The sequence below is a fragment of the Mauremys mutica genome, chromosome 21 (assembly GCF_020497125.1).
Source record: "Mauremys mutica isolate MM-2020 ecotype Southern chromosome 21, ASM2049712v1, whole genome shotgun sequence".
NCBI lineage: Eukaryota > Metazoa > Chordata > Testudines > Geoemydidae > Mauremys > Mauremys mutica.
This window is the reverse complement of record NC_059092.1, coordinates 12,737,894-12,756,471: the sequence shown is the minus strand read 5'-3', so window position 1 is coordinate 12,756,471 and position 18,578 is coordinate 12,737,894. Positions and strand designations below refer to the sequence as shown.

Sequence of the window (18,578 nt, the reverse complement as noted above, 5' to 3'; positions counted from 1 at the left end):
TGTGCCTATCGCTGACCTGTAGAGAGATCAGGGCCTTCATAGGCCTAGAGGGAAATGTTTATGTTGCCTGGGGCCCGTAGCTAGGGTTGCCAAGTGTCCAGTTTTCAACCAGAATGCCCAGTTGAAAAGGGACCCGGGCAGCCCCGGGCAGCACCGCTGACAAGGCCAGTAAAAATCCAGTTGGTGGTGTTGCAGAACTAAGACGGGCTAGTGCCTACCTGTCCTGGCACCACGCTGCACCCCGGAAGTGGCCAGCAGGTCTGGCTCCTAGGCAGGGGGTCCACCTCCTGCACCCCACCCCCTGCCTCAACCTACAGCCCCCTCCTGTAATCTGAATCCCTCAGCTCCACCCCCCCAGCCTGGAGCCCTCTCCTGCACCCTAAATCCCTCATCCCTGGCTCCAGCCCAGAGCCCGCACCCCCAGCCCAGAGCCCATACCCCCTCCTAACCCCCTGCCTCAACCCACAGCCCCTTCCTGCACACCGAATCCCTCAGCTCCACCCCCCTAGCCTGGAGCCCCCCTCCTGCACCCCACATCCCCAGCCCCACTCCAAAGCCTGCACCCCCCCAGCTGGAGCCCTCACCCCCTCCTGCACCCCAACTCCCTTCCCCAACCTGGACCCCCCCTTCTGCACTCTGAACCCCTCATTTCTGTCCCCACCTGGGAGCCTGCACCCCCAGTTAGAGCCCTCACCCCCTCCCACACCCCAAGCCCCTGCCCTAGCCCAGTGAAAGTGAGTGAGGGTGTGGGGGGGAAAGTGAGCATGGAGGGAGGGGGAATGTAGTGAGTAGGGGCGGGGCCTAAGGGAAGGGGTGGGGAAGGGCCTCAGGGAAGAGGTGGGGGTAGGGTGTTCGGTCTTGTGTGATTAGAAAGTTGGCAACCCTACCCGTGGAGTCAGAGAGCTAACCCTGGCAGGCACAGACAAGGCTTCTCTACACTACGGGCAGGTGGTAGGGAGGCGCCTCACAGCCCTGGATACCTCCACAAAAGCCTCTTGCGGGACCTCTTGGAGTGAAATTATAACCCGTCAGAACCTTCCTGCAGAGAGTTTGGCTATTGTTCATTTCCTAAGTATCTGAGGGTCCTTCCATCCCCAAAGTCACAAAGACCCTAGTGGGTCTCCCCTACAAGGAGCTGAGCAGGATTTTCAGACTATGGTTGGGTGTGCTCTTCTATGTATTTTTGTAATGCTGAGGCTGCTTTACTGCATGTTTCTACATGTATTTTTGCACTGATGAGCCCTGTTTATTGCATAAGTCTATATACTCTCCTAATAATAATTCTCTAGACTTTTGTGGTCTTGAGGCTGGGATTTTATGAGTTCTGCACGTTTGAGGCTAACTTTCTGTACGTGTCTTTTGCCATTTTGAGGACTAGAATTTACATGTTCCGATACGTATTTTTGTAAATCTGAAATTGCAGTAAAACATTCACCTATATGATAGGTGTGACACAGAAGCCCCTTGGCAAAGGTCCTCTGTTCTTCGCAAACAGTCTTTGTCTCAAACCTAGCAAACTCACTATACCAAACACGTGTCTTGCAGGGTATTTATTTATAAAGATACATGTAAGGTATCTACAGAAAGCTCACAACTTATCAAGGCTCATAATCATTGTGAAACGTGTGTACGGGCACTATTCAAAGAATAACGTAACTAAGTTGAAAATCTGCTTTAAGGTCTTGGATGTAAAAATTTGTCACTAAGGGGTAATACGTCTCAGTGATGGCCCGTTCAAGCAGGAGGGAGTGGTCACCCCTATCCAATTAGCCAATGATGTAATGTAAAGCTCAGTGGTCTAGCCTTGCTCCATCCCAAGACTATCAATGGAAAACCAGCAGGGACAACTGCAAACAATCAAATACTACTTGGAGGTAAAAAAAGAAACATTTCAAGAGGCAGGGGATCGCCCTGTGTAAGAATAAAGACAAGACTTTTTTGGTATCATACAGAATGGGTAGAGGCACTCCAGATTCATTCACTGAGGAAACATTTTGTGGAGTGGGGATGTCTCCATGAAAGTTTGGATTCTGGTTCCTGTAAAGCCAGCCAGCTCTGCCACAGCTCTGACTTTGGAGGAAAAACCTAGTTGATTAGACAGGTAAGGCAACTGTTAACAAGTGTAGGCCCTAGTTCACATTCCATGATTTTGTTTTGTCTTGTAATCATTTTGTTTCCACCACTCTCTCTTGTTCCAAGTTGAATCTCTATTATTTCTTAAAGAAACCTATGTTTGTTTTATTAAAAGTTGCTCAGAAGTGCTGTGTGGTTTACAGGAGCAGTGGTTTAAGGTAAAACTAGTAAACTGGGGTACACTGCTCCTTTCGGGCAGAGGATCTGGGACTTCTGTGAGTAGCCAGTGTCAGGGGCTGGATATCACAGGGGAATGATTCAAGGAGACTCGGAGACACAGGTGCAGCTACTGTGAACCTGCAAGGCAAAGACAAGGCTGGCATAGCCCAAAGGGGAGTGCTTGAGTGGCTGAAAGGCTGATGGTGTTAGGGTGCTGATAACCAGTCAACAAGGGTAAGGCTACCTCTCACCAGAGGCAGGGATTCACAGACCTGGGTACCCTGAGAACCGTCACAATAGGTATCACACAGCAGTGGCGGAGTGACCAAAAAGTGGCTCCTATTCGAAGTGTATTTATTTATGGTACTGCTTTGCATTGTGTGTTTCTTTTTCTATTGTACTCCTGAAAGCATTGTTTAATTAGTTATTAAAATTGCTAATCATTTAAAAGGACAAAAGAAATGATTACTCCAGTCTGGGAATCAAAACTGAACAAAAGACAAATGTACAATACTCTGTATTCTTATAGAATGTGAACCCAATAAGCCTTAAAAGGAGGCCTGTTTATTTTGCCCCTTCCCCCTGCAACTAAAACATGAGAGCAGAATCAAAGCCACAGACCCCTAATCCTGTCATAGTAATTTTTTGATCCAGACTTCCAGAAACTTGGTATAAATATAGACTTTAAAATATATACAAACATTTAAAAACAGTTTTCATAAGCTTTTTAAAAAGTTTACAATGTTATCCATTGCTTTTTTACCAGAGCGAAACGATAGAATCCCAAAATCAAATAGGCTAACCACTCCATGGAAGCCATCTTTAACATGGTACCAAGTCACAGGGACGCCACTGTCTTCTAACCGTTTCTTGTAGAGCAGTCCATCATCCCGAAGCACATCGTATTCACAGGTTAAAATATAAGACAGGGGGAGTTGGCTGACAATGGAATCTTCAGCCAGAAGAGGTGAAAAAGTTGTCTCTAAAGCTGGTTTAGCCACCTCATAGACTTCATCTGAGTATGAAGTGGGCAAATGTGGTTTGTAGCTTCTGATCTTAAACTCCTCAGGGATATTGTCTGGATTTATCCATCTCCCATACTTCAGTTTCATGTCCAGAGGAACATGGGACCCCTCTATGACATTTTCCAATACTGAGACGTCCTTCTCCAGATACTTCAGACAACAGCTGATAACGTGCTCTCGGTACAGGATGGGCACTGCACAGTTTTGCTGATATGAAGGCAAATAAAAATCTATTGCCTGAAGGCCTGGATAGATCAAAATCTGAGCAAGTGGCTTTGGAAAATTCGATCTGCTCACTAATGCTTGGCAAACAGCAGCAGCAAGAGTGCCTCCAACACTGTCCCCACTAATGATAACACAGGCAGAATCCACCCCATAGTCTTCTGCAGCCTTCATAAAGTGTGTGCTGGCAGTGAGACAGTCCCTAAATTGAGATGGATACTTGTGCTCAGGAGCCAAACGATACCTGCAACGTTGGAGACGTTGATTATTGGAGAGGCAGCAGAGACTGGGGTTTGGGAGGGTCAGTTCTATTCCTAGGCCTGTCACTCACCTTGCAACAAGCTTCTTCCTCTAACTGTGCCTCTGTTTCCCTCACGTGCTTTGACTGCTCTGTCTGTTCAGAGTGCCGGTTGAAATTTTTCAGACAAAACTTTTTTTCACCTAAAAATGCAGATTGTTTGTCCAAAACATTCTGCAAATTTTGTACTGAATTCGCAAATCGTTTCAGGTGGCGAAAATAATCAAAATGTTTTTGTTTCAATGTTTTTTTAAAAAAAAAAAGTTTTGATTTTTTTCAATTCAAAATGATTTTTGTTTGAATTTTAAGTCAATTTTATTTTTAAAAAGGTGGGGGGGGTTAAAATAAAAAAACCTAAAATTTGGTTTCGGGTGAAATGAAACATTTTGTTCAAACTGAAATGACATTTTTGAGGAGTGTTTTTGTTTTTGTTTGTCTGAGGATTCACCAGAAAATTTTTGTTTTGGGTGAAACCAAAACAATTTTTTAAATCACTTAGTTCAGCTACTGAACTGAAAAATCGGTTAGTCATATAGCTCTATCTATTTAGATTGGAGGCTCTGAAAAGCTGGGACTGCTCCTCACAGCGGGTTCTACTATATCTACCACCATGCAGTGCAGATCTCACCTAAGTTCTCTAGGCACAACTGTAATCTACATAAGTCATAATAATTTAAAATTTTCTTTCAACATTCTTCATTCTTGGTGGTGGAATTCTCTTACAGAAAGAGCATCCTTTTTAGATGCCTCTAATATTCTGTTTGTTTTTTAATTTGATACTTGTGACCCGTGAGCAAGGAAAGACAATAATTGGGAGAGGAGGGTCAACACTAACTATTTTCTATTTATAGTCAATTTTTTTTTCTTCTGCTCTTCCATCCCTTTACCCAGGGCCGGCTCTAGCTTTTTGGCCGCCCCAAGCGGCAAAGCAGGGGGGGGGGAGATAAAGCCGATCTTTGGCAGGAGCTCAATCGTGCCGTTCCCTCTCTTCCTCTTCGGCGGCAGCTCGAAGAGGAAAAGAGGGACTGAGGGACCCGCCGCCGAAGATCCAGACATGCCGCCCCAAGCACCTGCTTCCTTCACTGGTGCCTGGAGCCAGCCTCTACCATTCCTCTCCCAGGGTGCACACTCTGGAAAAATTTTAATATCCTGACCTGGAAGGAGTTGGGGAAACCTTTCACAGTGAGTTTAATGTTAAGTGCAGCTTTGTTCTTCACTCTAAGCTGTATGGATGTGCTCTTCAAAATGGCTATTGGCGTCTAAAAAGTACCCTGGCTTCGTCATTCGTTTGCATTTTTCTTCATTGAGCTGTACACAGTTGTTGTTATTAAGTGTGCTATTTAGTAATAATAATTATACTATTATGCCAAAAGATAAATAAATACTCTGTGGGCAGGAAGCATTTCCTTTATATAAGTTGCAATAGAGAGTCTTCCCTCAGGAGTGGGCTCCACTTAATAGCAGAAAACAATCAGAACTAAAACATGATCAGCTCTCTTTATGAGACACAGACTGCTTCAGAGAAAGGACCAATCAATCAAGGATCCCAACACTAACTGTGAATATAGTAAATATTTTAAAATACATGGGGCCAAGATTTTAAAGAGGCCTTAATTTGTCTCTTGATAAACATTAATTTGGAGCCTGTTGTTAAGTTATCAGTGGCATGAAAGAAGGTCACCAATGTGGGAGTGAAGGAGACAGGGAATGGAGGAAACAGGAAGTATTTATAAAAGGTGGAGCATAGCCAGTAGGAGGCATACAGGGTGCGACAAGTAGATATGTTCCCTAACATTAGTCTGGGGTACTGAAAATGCCAAGTATTCCCAACATGAGAAACTTCAGAGAGGGACATATGAGGCGAAAGAGGTAGACACTTCTCTTAACTCTGCTGCAATAGATTGGACAAGGAGAGATTTTTGACAGAAAAGGCTAATGAATAATAAATAGTTCACTCATAATAAAATGGGGTGAGTCATTCCTAAACAGGAAACAATTACGTTAGCAGTTATGATGCAAGAGAAAGAGGCATTTCAGAGGGGCATGCACCTTTTGTGTATTGTAAATAGGAAAATGATGCATGCTCTGTCTTAATTTAATGGTATACATAATATAAGAACATATCCCAAACAAAGTAACCCTGAGGAAGAGTCTCCTATTGCAATGTCTGCTTTCCACAGGCTTGAAGCACATGCCATCACAAAAATGGGTAGAGGACATTAGATGTGTGTTCAGACACCGTCTTGTTCATTCTGCAGCATAACCTTGTGTAACCTGCTCAATAATATTTGCATACCATGTGTAAACTATTTCTTGGGTCTGCAAAAACCATAGTAAATATTGGATTAAATGCAAAGGAAAAAAATCTGTTTTCATGGCAGGAACCATATCTGGGTTGTAGGGTAGTGGGATGACTAGTTTGTGACACAGGGCAGGCCCGGCATCATCGCAGCACGGAGGAAAATGGGGTACAGTGCAGAATGTAAATCTGGGCCTTTTGGTGAGCTGTTTTCATGCTGGACAAGCAGTTGTCCAATAAAGACATATTCCTGAAAGTTCAACGTGCCAATTCTAAACTCTCTGTCACAGTTTCAGGGTAACTGCGTTTGTATCCCACTTCCATGGTCCACTCCAGGACTGCCCATTCAGGTCTCTATTTGTCATCTGTCCCTGGGCAAGGACCTGTGTCCCACTCCCTTCTGACCAGGAGTCTGACAAGGCTCCACAGCCCCCTGACAGACACCGTGATCTCCCCAGCAAGCCAGTCTACCTGATGGCCAGCCCCGTGTGGCTCTTTCTCCAACGTCTATGACCAGTGTATACCAGCAATTATGAGTTATCACACCGCTCTTTCTCAGCAGAGAACATTTATTCTTAAGATAAAAGCATCACAAAGAAAACCTATAATAAACCATAAACAGATTTAGACACAAAATGTACCCAAAATCATCCGTTGGTTTTACAGGGCCGTGGAAGGCCAATACGGCCTGGGGCCCTACTAAGACAAAAAATCCTGTCCATTTGCTGAATCAAGAGGAAGACCCTATATCCGTTCAAGCTTAGCTTTTTAATAGCAAAAGCCCTTTTTTTGTCTCTTGGTCTCTGGAAAATCCAGTTTCAACCAGAACTTTCAAACCAACCCAGAGGGTCGTACCTCTTAGGAGTTGTTTACCATCTCAGCAACTTACCTTAAGCACCCCTGTGACAGACTGACAATTTCCTGCAATATCCTGAATATACTTTATTGAATTACGTTGGACCTTGTTGAATTAGGTTCATCGTCTTTGGGATCCATCGAATTAAAAATGCAACTGAGTGTGTGATATTGTGGAAATGTATGTATGTAACTTCTCTAGGAGACTGACTAATGCAATCCCTGGAAGATATTAAGAACTTCAAAGGGCTTTTTGGAACAATGCATGTGAAGTGGGTTTTCTAGAAAGTAGCAGGGGGAATTCGAATGATTCACTTCAAAACCACCCTTTGGAAGTACGCCCTGGGGAGGAAAACCCATTGTTTACTAATTACCTGCTCCTAGAAACTCTAGATCAAAGACCCTGACCTGTATAAAGGGTGGAGTAAAATGTGATAAGTGCGCTAGTTCTGAGCTGATGCTGTTATGAAGTTAAAAGAATGAGGAGTACTTGTGGCACCTTAGAGACTAACACATTTATTTGAGCACAAGCTTTCGTGGGCTAAAACCCACTTCATCGGATGCATCAAGTTGGGACCGGACAAGAGACCCCCTTTGTGGGGTTTTAAAGGACTGCTCCTGCTGGAGTCTGTTAGAACTGGGGTTAATGTCTAGTATGCTTGTTAGTATGCACGTAGGTTTTTATTGTTTTTAGTAGGTTTTCTCTGTAGTGCATTTGCCAATAAAATAGGCTTGCATAAAAAGAGCTGTGATATATCTGTAACGATGGGCAGTCACACTGAGTCATCTCGGAAGAGAAAGCAAGCAGGTGTGCTTGGGCAGCCAGTCTCTGCTGGAAATGCCACAGTGAAGGCAGGGAGCTGAGTAGCCTAGAAATACCCCGTTCAGAAGGGAGGGAGAGCCAGGTCTCCATTCACAAAAGGCAATGGCTGGGGAGGTGGAAGCCTGAGAATGGGTGCTCTCGCTGGACCATTGAGGGGAAATCCGGGTGCAGCTGACCTGATGTATGAAAACCCCCAATGTTCTTAGTTCCTGGAAGAGCTGTGGTAACCCTCCCACAGGAAGTAGAACACAATAATACATAAACATTGAATACAACGGTCCCCAAAGATACTGCAGAAGGTTGCAATATTTGTCGTACCCACTCCTTGTACATAATCTCCATTTGTACTGGATTAACTCACCCAACAGACACCACCACTGATTCGCTTTCTCTGGCAATATAGCGGCACACTCTGTCATAGGAATCTGAAAACAAATGTTTCCAATGGCACTGAATTAGTGTCTCAAATTCAGATGAGTCCCAGCTGAACATTTGTTTCTTGATCCAGACCCCGATCCAAAATTTTCCATCCCAAATAGTGGAGTGAATCCGTAGTTTTGGTTTGGGCCTATTTCTAGTTGTCTTGGGTTTATTTGTTTTTGCCAGTTAAATAGTTGTATTTGTTACCTCAGGAACTGCATTTTCACTTGTTTGCGGCACTGTTAAAGTGCAATGCTTTTTACCTTTCCCTTCACATGCATATTTCTAAGAAGCTCAGGTACGGTATTTTCAGACTACCACTGCAACCAAATAACACATACCACCCATTCCTGATTTAACAGTAGGCGCAGGTTGGTTCTCTGTACGCTAGGGAAGATTTCTACAAGTTTTCTACTGTTCAGCTCCACCAGCATTGGGAGCCTTAATCCAGATGGGCCATCAACATTTAACACCATATCATGTTACTCTGCTCTGAGGTGGTCCAATCAGTATTGATGTATATTCTGTAACACAGCTAATGGGCTTGTGCTAAATCTGCCTTGTACTTATCTAACCTTTCTATTGTTCCGTGAAGGCAGTGGGGTTGAAAGGGAGAAACTGAGGGCAGAATTTGGTCTCTTGATCCTTTCTACGGCAATAAATGGATAGTGATGGCTAAATTTTCTTGAAAAGGACCCTAAATTTGCACTCATGATATTAAACCTGCAATTGAAAGTGTGAGCGAAAGTGGAGACTGGCTTGAAGACCCGTCAAAAATCTGTTTGAGCTGGGCAAAATTTTCAGACGTAATTTATTTGCCAAAAAATGCAGTTTTGTTTGACCTGAAACTATTTACTAATATGGCAGAAATTCACCAAATAGTTTTGGCCAAAAAAATGTCGGTGGGGAGGGCTAGGTTTACAACTTGAGGGACAGCCGTGCTGCTGCCCATCTTATAATCTTTAGCTCAGTGGTTAGGGCACTCATCTGGATGTGGGAGATGAAGGTTCGAATCACTGCTCTGAAGCAACAATCTGAAACTAGGTCTCTATCTTCTCAGCTGACTGCACTAGCCACTAGACTATGGGCTGTTCTAGGGTGGGGCACTCTGTCTCTTCTGTTGCAGCTGTTCCAGTTTATATACATAATTATTCATTGGCACAAGGACTTTAACTTGGGTGTTCCCCCTGCTACATCCCCCTCAACCCCAAGCTATAGCGTCATTCTTGCTCTTGCTCTCTGGCCCAGTGACTATTCAAGTATTTTATACAAAGTGGAACAGCTATACCAGGAGAGGTGGAAATAGACGCGCCCCAGAATAGCCTATAGCCTGGGGGTTGAGGCCCTTATTTAAGAGAAGAAAGATGTAACTTCAAATCTCTGTTCTAGGGTAGGGATCTGAGCCTGAGTCCGCCACATCTCAGGTGAGTGTCCTAACCACTGGGCTGAAAATTATGAAGTGGATGGCAACAAAACGCACCATCACCATTTTTTCCATTTGATCCAAACTGATGGCTTTAATTAATTAATGTGCGGAACCAAAAAAATCAATTATTCATCCAGCTCTACCCTGAGTATTTTCAGTTTTCTAGAAAACAAGAGGCTAGTTTCCTTGTGGCAAAGATACCTGTGTTAGCCCTCCACGCAATTTGTGACAATCCACTTCCTAGAGAATCATAGAGTCATAGAATATCAGGGTTGGAAGGGACCTCAGGAGGTATCTAGTCCAACCCCTTGCTCAAAGCAGGACCAATCCCCAACTAAATCATCCCAGCCAGGGTTTCGCCAAGCCTGACTTTAAAAACCTCTAAGGAAGGAGATTCCACCACCTCCCTAGGTAACCCATTCCAGTGCTTCACCACCCTCCTAGTGAAAAAGTTTTTCCTAATATCCAACCTAAACCTCCCTCACTGCAACTTGAGACCATTGCTCCTTGTTCTGTCATCTGGTACCACTGAGAACAGATCCATCCTCTTTGGAACCCCCTTTCAGGTATTTGAAAGTAGCTATCAAATCCCCCCTCATTCTTCTCTTCTGCAGACTAAACAATCCCAGTTCCCTCAGCCTCTCCTCATAAGTCATGCGCTCCAGCCCCCTAATCATTTTTGTTGCCCTCCGCTGGACTCTTTCCAATTTTTCCACATCCTTCTTGTAGTGTGGGGCCCAAAACTGGACACAGTACTCCAGATGAGGCCTCACCAATGCCAAATAGAGGGGAATGATCACGTCCCTTAATCTGCTGGCAATGCCCCTACTTATACAGCCCAATTTTCTTTCTTTGTTTCTTCCAATCTTTGTAGAAAAGCTTTGGGTGGCCTATGACAGGCAATCTTTTCTACCTAGTGTGAACTCTCCATCCACCCCCAAAAAACAAAACCCTCCATGTGACATTTTAACATCACTTGGACACCCAAAATACAGGCACCTATAAACATTACAGACCTCAATCCTCCCCTCGGAGTTCAATGGAGTTGCACAAATGTATATAAAAATAGGGCATTAAGCCATCAGGCTTCAGAAGGTTGGATTTGAAAGCTGTTTTTACCAACAGCAACCAGTGTACATTAATTTCGATACTAATATGGAAGCCACAACTCCATTTGGATACAATAAGAACTGGTCCAAAACTTCTCCTGAAATGGGAAACAGACCTGGAACCTTTTCGGAGGTTCTAAACAGTTCAGATGAGTTATTTGTTTTAAATACTGTTAGTGTTTGTTTCCCCCTTTAATGACTTACTAATGCTTCCAAACATCCAGCCTCCTCCATGCAAGTAGATGACCCCTCTCCTTAGGCCAGCAGAAGGTGCTCTAGGCTGGTAAACCCTCACAGGTACGTCCTCAAACTGCAGATCCTTGATGAAGAGTTTGGGGTCCTCCCGCGGTTTTTTTCCATCTTGTGTGTAGCGGATGAAGTCAATCTCAGAGCAGAAACCGAGGTGCTCCAAAATCTTACCCTGTTTGGAACAAGGAAGGCCAGAAATTAGTTGAAGATGGCCCTGATCTGGCCACTGTGCAGGTAGTGCACAGGGCTTAATGTTTTTTTTTTTGTTTTGTTTTGTTTTTTTTGCTATGGGCAAATAAAGATGTGGCTATTTACTGTAGTGTTTTGAGCTCATAAAACAGGGTTTCAAGTAAATGTAGTGATGGTCATCAGAACTGGGCAAATAACTGATTTTTTGGCCATTCTGAAAAACCAGAGGGTGGGGGACTGGTGCAGGTCGAACCAATTTTGAAAAATTAAAAATAAAGATTTTGGCAAACTGAAAAAAATCCATTACAGGTCAAAAGAAACTTGTTGTTTGACTGAAACATTTTATTGGTGGCATTTTTAAAGGGTTCGATTCATAAAATGGCTGGAGGAGGAGGCAGTGCTGGTGCTTTTCTTATAACTTTTAGTCCAGTGGTTAGGGCACCTACCTGTATTCAGTTCCTCCCGCCATTTAATGTGGGGAAGGGATTTGAATTTGCATTCCCTGCAGGGCACAAAAGTACCCTAGCTACTGGGCAGTCTGGTGTGGGTCTCTCTGTCTCCATTGATGAAGCTGCTGAACTGTGTATAAATTATTAAACAGTCATTGGAACAGGGACTTGAACTTGGGTCTCCCATACCACAGATGAATGCATGTCTAACCACCTCTATAGAGTCAGCCTCTCTTTCCCTCGCCCAGTGGCTATTCACTGTCATTCACTGTGGTACTCCACAGGCATTCATAATGTGGGAGACCCAAGTTCAAATCTCTTCTCCACATCAGACAGCAGGAGGAATTGGGCTACAAGGAGGACACCATCACCTGCTGCTGGTTGTGTGAATGGCAGCTAAATCCGGGGGGAATTGGCCAAAACTATTTGGTGAATTTGTGTCAAATTTGGGAATACTTTTGGTTTACCCAAAACTGCCATTTTTTTTTGGTGAATATACTGTTCGTGTGAAAATTTTCCCCCAGCTCTGATGGTAAAAGTTGCCATGTTGATAGGCCTGGAGATGGAAGTCCTCTGTTTTTTCCTCAGAATAAATGCCTCATTGGTAGTTGCTGTGCAAGTTACCCCTACATCTCCCAGTTTTTATGCCTCAAAATAGAGGGTGCTTTAGCCCTCCTGGCCTATTAAGTCCTTTGCCAAGAATGCTAACAAAAGTTCCAGTCCATGCCAATAGTGGTCATTGGTCCACTAGGAAGTGAATTAAGATCATCAACTCCTTCAACATAGATGACCAAATAGCCTTCAGATTATTGTGAATTGTGGTTGCCACAACAGGTTAATTTGAACAGTTGACCTGGAGGTAAAAGGCTTTGTATTCCATCACCAATCCCCATGAGCCATCTAATCCCCATTGTTAAAAAGTTGTGCTATAAAACTAGTTGTCAGAAAGAGAAATTTGGTAATGCAGTTGTGCATCAGATACAGGAAACTGATTATCATTTCTGTAACCAAGAAATAAAATAATCATCTCCTCATTACACAAGCGCTAGAATTGTGTGAAGTGTTCAACTTGGATCTCAAAAGTTGTCAAAATTAGTCTTTGTCCATTCACAGCCATTTGCTAAGTCATTGGACTTTTAGACCGGTGTTTCTCAAACTTGGGACGCTGCTTCTGTAGGGAAAGCCCCTGATGGGCCGGGCTGGTGTGTTTACCTGCCCTGTCCGCAGGTTCGGCCGATTGCGGCTCCCACTGGACGCGGTTCGCTGCTCCGGGCCAATGGGAGCTGCTGGAAATGGCATGGGCCGAGGGACGTACTGGCCGCCACTTCCAGCAGCTCCCATTGGCCCGGAGCAGCGAACCGCGGCCAGTGGGAGCCGCGATCGGCCGGACCTGCGGACGCGGCAGGTAAACAAACCAGCTTGGCCCGCCAGGGGCTTTTCCTACACAAGTGACGTCCTAAGTTTGGGAAACACTGTTTTAGACAATACGAAAATTAATAGCTGCAGGTGAGCCGGGAGGGCAAAAAGTTTACACCTTTCCACTTATGGAACAATCAAAACACACCAACTTACTGCAAACATTTGAGGCTGCTATTAGCTTGTGAGTTTCATTCCCATACATAGTTCTGAACATATGCAAACCTGCACGAACATGCAAGGGCACATCAGACCTAAACTTTGAGTTGTGGGCTCACAACAATCCAACTAAGCTATGGAAAAGGCAACATCTTTTTGAACATGAAGGCATGCTAGCCCATACAAACCAGTTTAAAAAAAAAAGTTAAACCATTTCAGTTTTGCAAGCAATTTTTATTTGAGTTACGTTTCACAGAAATATTTCACACGGTGAGATTTATATATTTGGTGGAAAGCCAGGTGTTGCTTCTTAACAGTATGCATTGCATGAATCTCCTTGCAGATCCCAGAGAATTTGTGAATGCTCTACCCTTAGTATTTCCACAAGGATGGAGCAGCAAGGAAAGGAAACCTCTGTGTCAGGCCAGCTTCAGGTCTACAGGTGTTTTTTGCAGCCTTGAGGACAGTAGCTGCTGTTGCCCTAAGATACCCCTTCCCAGAAGGGCAGGGGTAGCAGAGGATGTACATAGCAGCAGATTTCCAGCTCCCTCAGTCACAGACTTGATCTTAGCTGGTCCCTGGACAGTGGAATTCAGAGTTGAATTCTCTGCCACACTAAGGTACGTCCAGACTACCCGCCGTATCGGGTAGCGGAGTCGACATGGGGAGCCGCGGACATCGATCCCGCACCGTGAGGACGGTAGGTAATTCGATCTAAGATACTTCGACTTCAGCTACGCTATTCACGTAGCTGAAATTGCGTATCTTAGATTGATTTCCCCCCGTAGTGTAGATCAGCCCTAACTTAGTCATCAAATTCTGCTGGCAGGAGCGTATCTGCACCCGCAGGAGAAGACTGGAATTTGCTCCATAACTCAAAGTCAGCCTTTCTTCTCGTCTTAAATACTTGTCCCATCTCTCCTAGTTTCTGTCTCAGCAGAGCGCACCACATCTCAACATTTACTTTTAAAACTTTCCCCCTGCTTCTCCCCCCATGTCAATCAAAAACTAAAATGACCATGCAGTTCCAAGCCACGTCAACTCACCAGCACACGTGAAAAAATCAACAGGCAGTGAAGGATGCGAAGCTTTCCAGGTTGCTCAACGCCAGGAGGGATTTCGGAATAGGAGAGCTCATAATAAATTGTCCATGCTGCCACCAGAGTAAAAGAAACAATCAATATTTCTGCTGCAATTGTGAACAAGGAGTAAGCGAGCTCCATGTCTCTTGACTGGGGGTGATGTAGTCAGAGAACTGACTTTTACTTGATGTGCCTTCCAGTTTCTGAAGTGTCTTGGTTATATAATTATTACAGCCACAAAAGAATGTGGGTTGTAGTCCCAAGCTGAAACAACAATGGAGAATGTTTTTATAGCACCCAACATTTCATCACAGCACTGTTGACATGGTGAAGGATTTCATAACAATTTAGGCAAGTGTTGCAGATGAATATTAGTTAGAGGATCGCACTGAACATTGTGCAAAGATGAGATTGTATGTGCCTGCACTGTAACTGGCTGGATTCATGTGTTTAACGTAGGCGTTCTCATGCACAGCAGTATAAAATTCTGCTAGGGGCTCTTTTGGCAAGTGCGCCCATCCTGACAGCTTCACAAATGATATGCAGATTTGGTCATGGAGAGACAGAGCCAGCCAAAGTACGGTAGCTCAACCTAAACTGTACATATGCAAAGTTAACAATGCTACAGGTAGTCAGCAGGACAGTTCTGTATCTACAGTGTGTTCCTCCCAAGGGATGTGGGACTTATGAGTTTAATTTTTGATGCGGCTGGTAATTTTAGACCTTCTTAGGCCTCCCACTATTTTCAGAGGGTAAAGGAGGGGGAGGAAGTGACAATGTCTTGAATCTTTTAGAAATTTGATTCAGACAAGTATCCAAAAGTTCAGCTCATTTTCTCTGTACATTTGGTGGTATTCAGCCTGGGCTAATCCACAGCCTCATTCCTTCACCCTGCAACAGGCACCAGAAGGGTCAGCCTACAATACAGCAGGAATTTAAGATACCTGTTTTAGCAACGAAGGGAGCAAACTGTTTAGTTCTTCAGTAGTGGTTCTGCATTTAGACTGTGGGATGAACTCTAGACTATGTTAAATGGGCCAGATTGCCAGCTAGTGTAAATTGGTATCTCTTCATTGAATTCAAATGGAGCTACATCAATTTGTACCAATTGTAAGCAATTCTGACAGCAGGGAACAATTCTTAGTTTGTGTCTTGTCACCCTTCCCAACTTCGTTCCGATTCGAGGTTCTGCCAGCATTTGTAAGTGACTGTGTGCCAGTACGTTGGTTCCACCTTTTACCAAAATCCTCATCAGCCTTTGTAACACCTCCCACTTGGCATCCCTTAGTTCTCAGCTCTTTGACTCGCAGCGTATACAGAATGCTGCCTACTGCCTCCTGACATGCACAGAAAAGTTCACCCACATCAGTCCCACTTTCAAGCAACTTACATGGCTCCTTCCCGTAAGGACCCAATTTAATTTTTTTCTTTTAATTCCCAAAGCCCTCTATGGTCTTGCTATGGCCTGTCTTGTGGCTTTGGTCACACTCTCTGCCTCTTTTACACTCCCTATTTTTTCCTAATGTTCTCCTTCCTGGACCTCTACCTGTACCACTGTAGGTACAAGAGCCATCATTTCCGCAGCTCCTGACATCTTGACCAGCCTTCAGCATTTCTTTGCCTCAATAACTCTCCATCTCATTTGGAAACTCAGCTTCTTGCTTGCATATATATATACCTGCCCCTGGAAATTTCCACTACTTGCATCCGACGAAGTGGGTATTCACCCACGAAAGCTCATGCTCCAAAACGTCTGTTAGTCTATAAGGTGCCACAGGACTCTTTGCTGCTTTTTTTGAAAAAATATAGTTTCTTTCTTAGCAACATTTCTTTGTTTCCCCCGGCCCCTGATATTATTTAGCTCTGTAACTGCACCATTTATGGAAAAGCTAAAGTATTTTGGGAGACACAGTCTATAAAATACCGTGAAGTTCATTTCTGCCTTCATCTGCAAAAATAATAATTATGGTTACCCACCTTGGCTGAAGTGCTTTGAGATTAAAGCTATGGATATAATTATAGACATGCCCTTGACCTGAATATTTTAGAATCTGATCAGATCAAAACAGACAACAAAAGACAATGGCCAACATCTCCTTTGAGGGAAACAGTGGGGAATATTAATGTTTAGAAGAGGGATTTCTGGAAGACATGGGTTTGAAAGAAGGAGAAAAGAGGGTGATTCGTAGGTGAGGAAAAGGGCATTATTCCAGCAGCAAGAGGATGGGACAGCATGATGGAAGGGGAAAAGTCTGTTATGGGAGAAGCAGGAAGGTGTCAGGTTTGCAAAAGAACAATGGGAATAGGGATAGGGGGAATGAGAGCAGAAATGGGGGAGGGGAGAGATGACAATGGAGCTAGGTCTGAGAACAATGACCCTGATTCTTGACCTCTCGACTGAGCTCTATTCAGTGTAGGACCTGGGAAGACCGAAAATAGCTTTTTGGCATATTTATGCCCCTTATTGCTGGCCAGGAGCCAGTTCAACCATTGACACAAGTTAAAATAGCCTCTGGACTGCTGTGACTTGCATGGGCAGGCAGTGTCCCTGCAGGGGATGTTATACCATTCAAGTATCATCGGCACAGAGAAGCATTATGATTAATGGTAGAAAGACACCTGTGACTTAAAAAAAAACCTAGTTTCCTGTATGTCCCAATATTGTGAGGTTAAGTATTATGGTAAACAATTGCTTAGTTCATTAGTAGCCAAGAGGGTTGCAAAAATACTCAGCAGGCTACCTATAAAGGGATGTTCTTTATCTCTTTGTATCTGCTCAGATAGTGCAAAGAAAGAGAGACTGATCTGTGCGATGGTGTCCTTTTAACAGCAGGTGTGGAATGTTGCCATCAAAAGGTTCTGGAAGGTGGCCTGGCAGGTTGAGGTGTCACAAGGTGTCACAAGGTGAGGCAGCTGGGTGTCACAAGGCTTGACACAAAGCTGTTGGGAGGAACATTTTCAATTGGGAGGAACGTTTTCAATTGGGATCGGTGGGAGGGTCAGTTTGAAATGGGTCCATTTGACCTGAGGTTGGTAAAAGGGGCAGTTTTGTTTGGTAGCTGGAATAGGGCAGTTGAGAGCAATGTTGAATTGTGCAAAGGTGGAAGCCAGGAAGAAATTGAAGTCAAGTGGCTATTATTTAAAATCCATCAATTTAGAGCATCTCCGCTGAATTCAAGAGTAACCAAGACTAGACTCTGACTGGCCCAGTGTAGTCACCCTCCATCTTGAGGATGAATGAGACAGAACAACGGGGGAAGGTAAGGACGGCAAAGTGTGAGAAAGGGAAAGGGCAAAAGACGAAACTAGGCGGGAACAGAATGTAGAAAAGGAGCATGTGAAATCCATCTGGGAGGGGCAAGTGAACTCCTGGTTATCCTCTTTCATTACAATGATGCTCTGAGAAGGCTTTGCATCACCATATGGCCCATCTGTTGTGTTGCTTTAGAAACAAAACCACATGGAAAAAGCTATTCTCTCAGATGGTTTTTAGTTCTGGGACAGAATTGGGAGAGGGGGGAATAAAAGGCAGTGATACTCTCTGAAGCTCTTCCCAAAAACTAAGATCTAATCTGTTCTGTACAGATTCTTATACTGCCCTCATTACATAGGATCTGTGCACTGTCCAGCTGTGTGTGAAGCAACATGAGTCACATCTGTCACTCCGCATACATGGGTCAGATCCGCAGTGACTACAGGGCTCTGGGAGCTAAGGTGAAAGGGTGAAGGATGTGGGGTTTGTTCTTGTCCATCCTCCTGGTTGAGGGAAAGGGCCCAGGCAGGGACACATGCATCCTGGAGATGAACGCACAGCTGCACTGACAGTGTGGATGGGCAGACTTTGACTTCCTCAACCAGGGGATGCTATTCCAGGAAGAAGGTGTTCTGGGAAGAGATGGAGTCCACTTGACCAAGAAGGGGGAAGAGCATCTTCACATACTAACTTGCCAACCTAGCGAGGAGGGTTTTAAACCAGGTTCAAAAGAGGCAGGTGACAAAAGCCGGCAGTATAAAACAGGCAACCTTAACAGAAGCTTATGTTGGGGGGGGGGGGAGGGGAAGGGAGCAGGAATTACACTAGGGTCATAGGAGCAACAAGAGGGACATCTGTGGGGGAATCTGCTCTACATCTTAGATGTCTATACACAATTGCAAAAGTGTGTCGAATAAACAGGAAGAACTGGAAGTATTAGTGCATAAGCTACATTATGACTTTATTGGCATCACAGAGACTTGGCGGGATAAGTCTCATGACTGGAATATTG

The 18,578-nt window shown here is 44.3% G+C and overlaps 1 protein-coding gene across 1 annotated transcript; it reads right to left on the bottom strand.

Annotated features, from left to right (window-relative positions):
* Positions 1–3,008: 3,008 nt before the first annotated feature.
* LOC123354502 (arylacetamide deacetylase-like 4) lies at positions 3,009–14,454 on the bottom strand. Its single transcript, XM_044996620.1, has 4 exons — positions 14,278–14,454; positions 10,974–11,190; positions 8,176–8,239; positions 3,009–3,783 (listed from the first exon to the last, which is right to left on the bottom strand). Exons 1-4 carry the CDS (start codon positions 14,452–14,454, stop codon positions 3,009–3,011), a joined length of 1,233 nt encoding a protein of 410 aa, XP_044852555.1.
* Between the last annotated feature and the right edge of the window lie 4,124 nt (positions 14,455–18,578).

Excerpts from the sequence above, each read along its gene's own strand:
- LOC123354502 (XM_044996620.1), bottom strand. The coding sequence starts at position 14,454 with ATGGAGCTCGCTTACTCCTTGTTCACAATTGCAGCAGAAATATTGATT. Across the intron at positions 8,240-10,973 it reads CTGGATGTTTGGAAGCATTA|ATTCCTATGACAGAGTGTGC; the intron begins GTAAGTCATTAA and ends ATTTGTTTTCAG. Across the intron at positions 3,784-8,175 it reads TCAGTGGTGGTGTCTGTTGG|GTATCGTTTGGCTCCTGAGC; the intron begins GTGAGTTAATCC and ends CCAACGTTGCAG.